The sequence below is a fragment of the Mya arenaria genome, chromosome 6 (genome assembly GCF_026914265.1).
Source record: "Mya arenaria isolate MELC-2E11 chromosome 6, ASM2691426v1".
Taxonomy (NCBI): domain Eukaryota; kingdom Metazoa; phylum Mollusca; class Bivalvia; order Myida; family Myidae; genus Mya; species Mya arenaria.
This window is the reverse complement of record NC_069127.1, coordinates 2,519,171-2,531,272: the sequence shown is the minus strand read 5'-3', so window position 1 is coordinate 2,531,272 and position 12,102 is coordinate 2,519,171. Positions and strand designations below refer to the sequence as shown.

The 12,102-nt window shown below is 36.6% G+C and overlaps 1 protein-coding gene across 1 annotated transcript; it reads left to right on the top strand.

Moving 5' to 3' along the window:
- Nucleotides 1-244: 244 nt before the first annotated feature.
- On the top strand, nt 245-11,093 carry LOC128237422 (uncharacterized). The gene is made up of 9 exons (XM_052952951.1): nt 245-413; nt 702-865; nt 1,702-1,809; nt 2,044-2,212; nt 2,701-2,812; nt 3,794-3,917; nt 4,321-4,428; nt 6,895-7,058; nt 8,455-11,093. The coding sequence occupies exons 2-9, from the start codon at nt 704-706 to the stop codon at nt 8,597-8,599; spliced, it is 1,092 nt and encodes a 363-aa protein (XP_052808911.1). The 5' UTR covers nt 245-413; nt 702-703; the 3' UTR covers nt 8,600-11,093.
- Nucleotides 11,094-12,102: the final 1,009 nt, after the last annotated feature.

Sequence of the window (12,102 nt, the reverse complement as noted above, 5' to 3'; positions counted from 1 at the left end):
AATTAACAAATATCGACCAAGTGGCCATCTATAAGAAAACATCGGTATAGAGAGCTTTAAAGAACAATTATAAAAAAACAAACAAGCAAATGAGTTTTCGACTATGTTTCGAATAAAATAAATTTGAAACACAAACTAAGTTATTTGTTCTATACATCTAGAATTCAGCCTTCTTCGATACTCACGAACATAGTATTCTGTAACCTAAATGAGCGGATCACCGTAGAGTTACGGAATTCAACGATCTATAAATAGGTCAGGCGGATCTACGCAGTTGACAGGCTGTTAATTGGAGATACATTTTTGCAAATAATTCTGACATCTGACAATAGTTTTGATAGTATTTTTGTATATTTGTTGAGGTGATATTTAAATCTTTTATACGGCAGCAATCCATCGACAATCCGTTTGAGGTAAGTGGAGGAATTTGTGTAACTTTTGTGAAATTTGTACAAGATCATACTGTTTACGTTTTTGCATCGAGCTGTTGTCTAACCGACCAATAGTATTGCGTAAAAGGAAAGGTTGAAAGGTCATCGTTGGATTGTAAACAAACAGCTGTCAGAATCAGCTGTGTTCTCTAAAACGGGTGATTCGTGTTAAATCATGAAAAATATTCGTGACTTATCTCAAATATACACGAACGTATATAATTTAAAAATAAAATAAAACATTTTACTAATTACTATACTTTCTATCAGCTATGTACATGTTCAACAATGGCCCACCGCCGCCCTGTCCGTGGGGCGGGTACAACCCTGCGAACAGACAGATGTACATGAACGGTCCCCAGCCATTTCCCCCGGGCCCACCGCACCCCGCCATGCCAAACAACATGATGCCCCAACACATGAGACACTGGCAGGTAATGAAATACATGTACCACATTTATAATGAAAAGTACTTAACATTCAAACACAACCTTTCAATTGCTATTTATTCCGTTATGTTTTTCTACATTCTACGTGTTCATTTTTACTGCGAAAATTTTTTTTTAAGAGACTTATGTAAAATTACATATAAGTCAAATCAAATCAAATTTTATCTACAGTCGGTATGACATGACAGAGAAAACATTAGCTACTACATATATATTATAACAAGCACTAAAATATTCAATTACCACATGATTAAGACATAATACAGATGTCATATACAGTATACACATTCAAAAACTGGGATGCTGGCGTTAATCTTGACCGTAGTCTAAAAAGATCTTAAGATGACTTTTATAAAAAAGTGAAAGGAAAAGTAGCACAAGTGTGCATTTCTTAAAAGGATACTAAAATACATATCAGCTTGAATCAGATTCAAGATGACCTGATTAGCACCAGCCTCTCAGAAATTCCAGCAAACATTTATGCAGTGAACATGCAAGCACATAAACATAATTTACAGCAAATGTAAATGCAAAGGATATCTACGACAAAAGCAATGATAATGAATAGATATGATTGATGCAATAAGCTTTAAGCATAACTAAACTAAAAAGCATGTCAAACGCAAAGAATGGAAGAATGACAACAAACAGTCAGGGATGAAACAAAAAGAAGGGAAGGTTTAACTATGAGAAGCGCGACAAGAACACCTACAACTCTGTCCGTTCCATGCGTTGACCAAGTCTCTTAAAATATATAATGATACAGTTATATATATACTTACGTTAAATTTGATGCAGCCATGTGATTTAATTTAATTCAGGGGCCAGGGCCATCGAGGATGAGAGGGAGGGGCTACCGGAGAGGGCGGGGCTCTTCTAGTCACCTTGGCAACAACAGAAACCAGGGACAGGTTGAAGAACTGGCTAAGGTGAACTATAATGAATTATATTTCTTGGAATCTTAAAGGGGTAAACGTCGAAAAGCCATCTAGATATACACCTACAGAATTGCTGACGTTTTGTATGACCATATCTCTTTAGTGGTTAATGTATTTATAGTATATTTATAAAGCTTCACTGCAATTGTAAAAACTATTACGCCTCGAAAATATTACTTGTAAAAGCCCTTACTGACTTCCCCTCTAATGACCCGGATGTTACAGGATGTGTGCTGTCGGTGTGGAGAGCGGCTGCAGAACAGCGAGCAGCTGGGGATTCACATGTGTGATGGTGGCGGGGAGATCCATTTGGAAGTTCCCCGAGGGTCGGGACTTGACCCTGTGGATTCAACGGACCAAGACAAGGAGGAGGATACCCTGGAAACACGACTAGGTATTAAGTAATGCAGGGGAGAACCAGGATTTGACGTTAGTGGGGGTGTAACTCATGTGGTGTAACCTTTTGACTTGCGCCCCTCCCTCTGAACCGATTTTTTTGGTTTAAAGTTTATTTCAGGAGGGGGGGCTCCCCAAAGACAATTTTAAGAATTTTGTATTACGAAGGGAGCAGTTTGGGAAGTATTTTACTACTTCATTCTTCTATATTGAAATAAAAAGTAAACTTGGACGATTTTAGGGTGCGGGGTGGGGTGGGGTGGCGGGCGCTAGTGTTACGTGAATATGATACGTCTTATAAGCAGTCAACAGCGGTGTTCATTCGGGAAAAGTACACGTTCGTTCGAATACTTATTTTGATACAGACAGTTTAATGATACTTTTGCAATTTAGTGTATCTGGGACGTGTTATATGATGTTCATTGAAGTTTGAAACCACCACTCCGTATTGTTGATCACTGACACCCATGGATGTTTTTTTTACAGAGAAACTGTTGGAGAGCTTGAAGGATTTTGTGCGCGGAAAGTACGATTCTATGACCGAGGCGTTGGAAGATTATGTTACAGGCAAAATTGATGAAATCAACACATTATACAAGTAAGATATTGTTCATCTCATAATAAGATATTGTTCATCTCATAATAAGATATTGTTCATCTCATAATATTTTTTTATCTATTGTTAGGCCTAAGAAAGCAGTTTCGTTTTAAATATATTCTACGTAAATCAGTAAATACCTTACAAACACAAACAAAGTGAAACTCATCTTCAATATCGCCACTATTAGTATGGTGCAATAGCGTTGATTATGAGCAATTCTATTGTTGCCATAACGCCCAGTTTCAATACATAACTGATGAGACGAAAGTCGCAATTTAGTGAAAGCAATTCGATATTTAAAGCAAATTTATCGAGATACTACTGTCGCCATAGGGTAAGCCTTGTCAACGTCGCCATTAACAGTCGTGAAAACTTCTGCCATACTATTAAACTCAATAACTAGTATATTCAGTATAAATGGATAACATTTTTGTACACATGTTCGTAATGACTCTACGTAATGTGTAGTAGTTTCCATCACACTTGTCAAAATAGAGTTCTACTAAGCGAAAGAGTCGAGCGTATGTCCAGCTCGAGTGTATCAACCAGCGGGTGTGAGTACATTCGTATGCGGTGCTTTTAACCTTAGTATTACTTATGCTGTATTGAACTCGGTCAGATTATAAGTATCTTCCTTGGCCGAGAGTGTAAGGTAGGTGCATCTTAACACGAGTGTAGGGTTGTAGAGGTTTACCGATTGTCCGCAAAACACCCTGCGCGAGGGTTGGGATGAACTTATCTTACAGGAGTGACCATGGTATATGCTTTTTCTCCCACCTCAGGTAAACAAAAATATAGTAAAATGTATTTTCTCGCTGGAACTCTTTTGTGCGTAGTGGAAAAAAGTCGTTCCATATGGGTACTTTTTTATCTTTCCCCGTGGGCAAGATAAGGATTTCCAACATGACTAAATATTTTGATCTACTTATCTTGGGCGGGAAAACATATTCTAAAAAATCGATTGTTGTCCCCATACAGAGAAAACTCTGATGAAAAGCTGGCGCTGGAGAAAATGCGGACGGAGCTTCAGGAGAAAGCTGAGCGGCTGATCAAACAGGAGAAGGAACTTAAGGACAAACAAAGGAGACTGAGCAAGGATCAGGTAGGAACTGAAGCTCAGGTCCGGCTTATTTCAGCCCCATTGTTTGCCACATGGAGTATATGTAATGGATACAGCGCATGTGTTTGCAAGCGGATTATAATATTAAATGTTGTTTGGGGTACAGGTGACTGTACATTGCTAGGATTTGGAAAGTGCGCCGAATTACCTTTAAGTTTGCAGATTTATAGGCAATCAGTCAGACAAACAAAGAGAAACATTTGCATAATAGTAAATCACTTTAACCCTATGTTGTATGGAATATGAATGATTTTAAGGCTAGAAAAACTAGATCCAAAATGGATCACTCTATTGCATTAATATAATAATAACTATAAAAGAGGACTAAACTATCTGATCAACTTCATATATCTCCTGATACGATTGTTCACGTGACTAATTCTAGGAGTCATTCAAGCGTGAGATGAAGAAGGAACGCGAAGAGGTGTGTCGTCAATGGCAACAGCTCCGTGACGAGATTGTCCGGATGGAGGAGATGCACAACATACAGAAGGTACGTTATACAGTAACAGCTGTTCGGTCAAAACTTTCATTATTTAAGATTGAATAAGATGAAATGTAAATAATTTGATTAAACATTATTGAGTTATATAATGATTGTTATAAATAGAAAGTTAATGAAAATATTGGTTTTATTAAATAAAACATGTTTCAGTTTAATAATGACTAGTGTGGTACATAAATAGCAGACGACGGATTCCACAAAGGAACGGACACCAAGGAGGGATGGATTTGAAAACGAAACTGGGAAAATTGGGGGGTAATGGAATATAGAGAAAATGGCAAAACCAAATGGAGTCTTGAGGTTGATAGAGGTGAAATAACTCAAACAAGTAATCGAGCACTTATGCAAATTTTAAATGCTTGTTAATTGAAATCAGACTTTGTGTGGAAAAGTTTAACAAGTGTTCCCAACACCATCTGGGACAGACGAATAAAACACTAGTAAAATAAGTCTTGTTTAGTACACTATACAGCTAACCGGTATACTCGTAAACCTCTGCCTCCATAAACAATACATGGTTAACCAAGGATTTGTCTAAAACAGCGAATATAACAACACGGTTTTTGTTGCTTTCTTGGTGTTTAATCCATTCTTATGTGGTCCTACGATGCATTCATACATTTCCTGTTTGCCTAAAATGTTTTGTTTTCCAAACGTTTTCTTTTAGTGGAGATTTATAAGTTAGTTAATCACCTAACTTCCAAATAGAGGCCAACCAATGGACGGGGATGGATGGGTTCGCCAGGATAGTGATCTTGCTTGAATGATTTAGGGGGATTACCTTTGAAATTGTTTTAAGGTCCCTTCATTTCGCAATGATCACGTAGCATCTCTTTCCTTAATAATATAGAGGTAAGAATTTGTGGATTCTGAAGTATGTCATGGACTTTGGCTGTTGTCTTTCAGTAGTTGTTATAAGCTGATGGTTCAACTGTTCTTCACATCTCCTTGCCTCTCCTGATTTCAAATAATAATGAAGCAGGCATTAGTTTATGCTCAATGTTTCTGTTAGGCTAGCTCACTTGTGAACAACAGTTAGAATTTGTTCAGGATGTGTCCAAATAATATTGCAGTTCAGAATTTTTTTAAAGGAAGCATCCAATCGCTAAATTCGTGAAAAGTATACAGTAAACAGTTAGTATTGTAACGGCATTTAAAGGCAGTCACTTATGTACTTTTCTGAAAAATGTGGAAAAAAACATCGGAAAGAAATAAGCTATGTATTAGTATAGAGATATATTTTAAGAACTTGTTATTTGTCATTATATGAAGATGATGTTCTGTTTAGTATAACCTCTTTCTATAGAGTGCTGCGGATCGCCAAACAATGTAATATGATTATGGATGAGAAAAATGGGTCCATAAAAACGATAGCGTAATATATGCACTCGTGCAAATCTTAGGAAGGTGAGTATAGTTTGACATTAAACTGTGATTTTGAAGACATATTTAAAGTCTAATATCTAAAAGGGGTATTAATAGACGGGGTATCAAATTGCAATAATTGCATATCTGAAAGTAATTACTACAATCGTTCAGTGACATAATAAAGTACATATCCTAAACAATTGAACGGAGATAATCTGCTCTTTGTAAGAAAGTTAATTGTAATATTGGGGCTAAATTTAAAATTTCAAAACTTAACATGTTAATCCATTCTATACGTTTTACAAATGTTTATCAAAATATGATGCATACTCTACGAAAGTTTATTTTGCTACAGGAAGATATTGATATAATGGTTCATTGATATGACCCATTTCCTTATGTCCCTGGCACGAACGCTGCCATTTTGAATGGTCAGAAGTGAAGCAAGTTATAAATAGGGATTCATATATCTATGGCTATGCCAACTATACTTGCGTTGTGTGTGTGTATATCATCTCCATGGAATACTTATGTGAATTCATCTGGGGATATACGATCAGACAACATGAAATTCAAATGTGCAGATGGATATCAGACACAAGAAGACACACTGTACTATGTGAAATACACGGAAAAAATAGATCAATTCGGCGGTAATAATATTGTGCAATCTGATTATATCAGTTGCTTAGTTTGTTATGTGCTCGGATATGCTATCACATTTCAGCCAAGGAATATCTCTGTCCTATCTCTGGTCTCTATATCATTGTGGTTTTGCCCCTCATGGTAATGTTGGTTTGTCTATGACAATAAAGAAACAAGACCTCGACAATCTGCCTTAGTCGTAGAGAAGGTATAGCTACAAGACTCAACAAGATGGTGATTTATGATCATATAAGCAATTAAAATTTCAATATAAATTAAGGTAGTTGACTGTTTCGGAAATTTCGTAAAGTATCAATAATACAATAATTAGTAATCAAATATTTTTAGCCTTTAACTGTTAAATATTCAGAAAACCTCTCGAACATGTTATATCCAACGAACTTGTTTCGCATATTCATCTGATTTCTCCTATATTTTCAGGGTCGAATCAAGTTGGACGTTGGCGGTCACGTGTTTACCACGTCTAAACTGACCTTGACCCGCGAGGCGGACTCCATGTTGGCGGCCATGTTTAGCGGGAGACACGAGCTGGTGAAGGAAGAGGACGGCTGTGTCTTTATTGACAGGGATGGAACCCACTTCAGGTTCATACACTAATATGGTGCAATTCATGTTGTACCTTTTCAATAAGTATTGTTTGTCTATGTCCCCCAAATACGACTTGCTTGCTTTTGAAAGCGCAATATCTGTTTTTGAGGTTTAAGTTGTTAAGTAATTTTTAATAGTATATCTCTATCTACCGATACCAGTTCATTTATACAGTTTTTAAGCTCTACTGGCCAAAGGCCAGAAGAGCTTATGCGATGGAAATGTGTACGTAGTATGTGCATCCGTGCGTCCGTGCGGTCGTGCGTTCGTGCGTCTGTAAACAATTGCTTGTGAACACGATACAGTCTTCAGTTTTGATTGTATCTTGATGAAACTTGTACAGTATCTAGATATCCATTAGAGCTGGGTTCCTTTCGAAAACCAGCCAGATCCGCCCATGCATGCCTAGATTATGGCCCTTGATAGTATAGAAAATGCTATTGTGTAAACAATTGGTTGTGAACACGATACAGTCTTCAGTTTTGATTGTATCTCGATGAAACTTGTACAGTATCTAGATATAGATTAGAGCTCGATTCCTTTCGAAAACCAGCCAGATCCGCCCATGAATGCCTAGATTATGGGCCATGAAAGTTTCAAAGAAATGCTTTCTATTTTTAGCCAGGTCTGCATGAGCGGATTCTATTTTTAGCCAAGTTTACATGTACATGTAAATTCAAGTCTAGAGTTAAGGGAGACAATTTGCAAGTCTAGGATTTTGAGAGACAATTTGCTTTTTGCTTCTGCTGCTGATTTTGTGAATTACTCTGCCTTGTTCTTGTTGAAAGCCCAAAGGCCATTTTTTAGCTTTAAGTTCTGTAGTTTGCGCATTCATCTTAACAAAATTGGTTGTGAATGTTTAAGTTATGCACCTGGTGTCATTACTGGCCACACCCAGGGTTTACAGGTTTGGTAAACATAAATCTGGAAAGGTTTGAAAATCTTTTTGTGTGTTCGTGCATCCATCTAAGCACAATTGATTGTAAATGTTTGTTCAAATTGATCAATGTTGTCCTAGGATGCCCTTGACTTTGACCAACTTTTTTTAACTTTTAAAACTACAGAATTTTTTACTATGAGTACAGTTTTGAAAGCATTTTTTTTTTGGTCAGATGACTTTTACTTGGCACATGTATATTAAAATAGTTCATGCAACTAATCTGCTTACAATACTTTCTGGGCTCAGATGTTGAACGTGCTACGTTTTTAGGTAACACAAACACAAAACATAAACTATATGTCTGTTGCCTTTTACCCATACATACATGCTCTGGATTGATATGACCACAAAAGCCATGCCAGTAGAGCATAGGCCCTTTTGGGCCTCTTGTGTTATGTTTAAGACGATGAAGAATATTAACCGCTATGAATATTTGCATTTTATGCACACAGGTACGTGCTGAACTATCTTCGAGATGGAGGTGTGGCCATGGACTGCCTGCCCCGGGATCGCCAGATTCTTAAGGAATTGAAGAAAGAAGCAACATTTTACCAGCTGCACGGGCTCATGCAACAGATCGAGAAATACCTCTACTGAATTACATGGCAACGCAGAGGACGATCGAACTGCCACTGATTTTTAGTCTCTAATATTTCTGTTACTGGGTTCACTACAAAGGTCAGCCACATGTACAGCCGTTGGTGTCACCATCACTTGGGTGGACCACGACAGACCAAACATACGTTTATTAAGACTTAGATCAAGAAAGACATCCACGTGGCGTCAGGAGTTTTACGAAGAAAAGTTGAACTTTCAATATCACGATCTCAAAATGCTAGATGGAAAAGAGTTAATATGAATTGTTACAGCAGTTCATGGAATAGATCTGTTTTGAGGAACTGTATTTCGCACAGTGTTAACTAGTATTCGATTTACTAATGAATGACATGTGTGCTTTTGTGGGGGATTCTTAATACCTTTGCATGTGAGGAATTGCGTTAATAAGTTGTATTGCATTGATTGTAAAAGACATACCGTTTTATGAAAAGCATTGTGAATAGCAGGCACTTGTTTTGCAGTTACCTTTCAAATTAGATTTAGATGAATAGGAGAACGCTGAATTTTGTTATGTCTGTGTTATTCTAGCCGAGAGAGAGAGAGAGAGAGAGAGAGAGAGAGGGAGAGCGAGAGAACTGCCTCTGAGTTCAGCTAACGCTAACAGTGGCTCACGATTGGTAACTTGTGCGAGTTGGTTTTCCACTTGCTGATTATGCGCTATTTATAACAGGGATACTCAACAGAAGAGTTTGCCAGTAAAAATATTGTATCACTAGCTATCTTGCCTAGCGCTGGCATTTATAGGATAATATTGCGAAATGTTGTACTCAGTACTGGTAAACCCAATGATACTTGTATGCCGTGTATCAGTGCTTTACACAGAGCACGTTAAAGAACCAAGAAGTCTCTTCGCAAACAGCTACGGCGTCGCATCCGGATCTCTTTAATCTAACTCTGTTTCTTCAAGTCATTTAATATTTGGATTTGACTGGGAATTGCAGTCACTTCTTTATCATGCCACTTACGGCATTTCAACGCAATTTAAGTCGTGATTGCATCACGGCGGGTTCAAGCCATACGCAGCAATAGGCGCGGACAGACTTTGATAAACTCGAATCATCATCATCATCATCATCATCATCATCGTCATCATCATCATCAGTTTGCCATCGTGAGCGACTGTTAGTATATACTGAACACAAGATTGGTTTTGGAGACAATGGGTAAAGTTGATTGTAAAGTGCTGAAGTCTTGCTTGAATACCCTAACTTGTATGTAGACATTCATGCCTGTGTGTTATATAATGCATATTAGTGTACACTATTTCAAAGTTTTCTTTTTCTTGTATACTTAAATTCCCATATAATTTTAATATCAGATTGTTAATATGTTCCGAAAATCTTCAACCGTGCAATAAGTCATGTGCGGACGAATTACAACAAGATTTCAATGTACGGACGAGGGTTGGACTTCTTAATATGGTACATACACCAACTCAGGACTTTCCCTAGTACTTAAACTCATACATAACTCACAAGTTGCACTTTTTGTTTATAATTTAGATAACTGGTAGTCGATTCAGTAATGATTACTAAATACTTTAATACTGTATATATTTGTTGTATATTGATAAATTTGGATATATATTGTACTGTGGTTTATGTATTTATATAAGGAGTATATTTTAAGTACCTATGTCACTCAACTCTTCTCTTTGGTAAAGGTCTCTTAGAGTGTTATGTGGTATTTTAATCCAATTTACTCTACTGTATTTGAGTTTAGGCCCACTATGTGTCATGCATTGTCATTGCCAGATCAAGGTATCATTACACCATAATCTGTATCAAAGCTTAGACTTCCATAGCTGAATAATTCCACCATGAAGGCCTTTTACACTCTATATATGTATGCATTATTGACATCTTCGCAGTTAACATTTGAAAATAAAGGCGATATGTGGTGATCACCGGAACTTGTGGCATTAAGGAGTTGTTGATAACTGGAAATGTCCGGTGATCACTAGCATGGACATAATGTAGAAGATCCACGAGTCTAATTAAACTATAACACCATTATTGTTAAGTGTGGATTTCATTTGTTTTTGTTTGTATATTTTATACCGGATTGCTCTATTAAGGATTTGGATGTCGGACAATGATGTGTGCTTGAAATTCCCCTTTTTCTGCTTCCCCATAAAGAAGACCGTGTTTGTTGTCCAGAGAAATACACTTCCTTAATGCTACCGACAAACACGGTCTACCATCACCGCGTGTTCAAATATTTCATAAATATTGTATGGATGGAACTTGTTGAATATATGAAAGATATTGCAATGCAATTGGTAAAAACACTCTATCTATATTCTTCAAATTTAAGTAAACAATATTTTATTTTATTGTACTGACAACTATGTACTTATCATGTTTAAGTAGAAAACTAACCCAGTAAACATATCTTAAATTGTCTACATTTGAGAGCTACTTGTTAATGTCTTCGTTTTATTTGCTTTCTGTTCAATAAAATGTATATACAAGTATATGTTATAGTTTATTAGGTAAAGACTATAATTTAAAAAAAAAAATGATATAGAATGCCGAAAATGTCGTTCTAAGGTGCCCGTCTGTGTCATCTGCACGAGTCACAATTTACCGTCCCATGATATCCAGTGCGATGAATCTCATTTCATTACCATACTATTTCTTAACCTATGAACTTGAGGGTGTTGGTATTTGAACCGGCCGTGATATCTGTGAAGTTGGAAATGCGGACAGATATCATTGATATGACGGATGCTTCAATATAGCTGCTTACAGCCGTGCCGAGTCGATCGTTTAATGTTGTACTCTTACAGATTTATCACAACTTTTTTATTTATTTTTTTTTGTCTTGGAACGAGCCAATTTTTGCGAAAATGCATGGACACCAGTGATATAAGACTGCTGACAAAAAATAGATTTCAGATTTTTATATTTAACTTCAAAAAATGATGTTTTACGCGTTTTTTCTTAAACCGTAAGTAACGGCTTTAACATTAATTTTAGAACGAAAGATAAAAAGCTACGATCTGATCTTTTGTCAGCAATATTTTACTACTTGAATCAGCATTCTTTGTTTATAAAAAATGAGCTTATTTATTATTATCTTTAAAAAAATAAAATAAACATCCATAAAACACTGTTTTTGACGCATTTTTCAATGATTTTAACAAAATCACAATATTTGCATGTCTCATATTTACAAAATATTTACAATCAATAACTGAACAATCTTTATCTATCGATGATATTACAGCGAGGTAGGCTATGGTTTGTTGCAAAAATTGTCACACACCGCTCCCCGAGATTAGAGCGAGTCTCTTATGTTTACGGACGGCCATAAAACACCCAGAACAAATATATGCAGAGGCACACGGCTTCATCAAACCAGATTGTATCAGGACCATAAAATTTAATATCCATACCCTCTATTGTTTCACATCGTGGACACGGATTACTGTGTAAGGAACGTTTAGAAGTTGGAACTTTGTAAGTACGTTATAATAG

What these genes read in the sequence shown, in the direction of transcription:
- LOC128237422 (XM_052952951.1), top strand. Translation starts at nt 704, where the DNA reads ATGTACATGTTCAACAATGGCCCACCGCCGCCCTGTCCGTGGGGCGGG. An exon ending in AACACATGAGACACTGGCAG is followed by an intron (nt 866 to 1,701) that starts GTAATGAAATAC and finishes AATTTAATTCAG; the next exon opens with GGGCCAGGGCCATCGAGGAT. An exon ending in GAAATCAACACATTATACAA is followed by an intron (nt 2,813 to 3,793) that starts GTAAGATATTGT and finishes GTCCCCATACAG; the next exon opens with AGAAAACTCTGATGAAAAGC.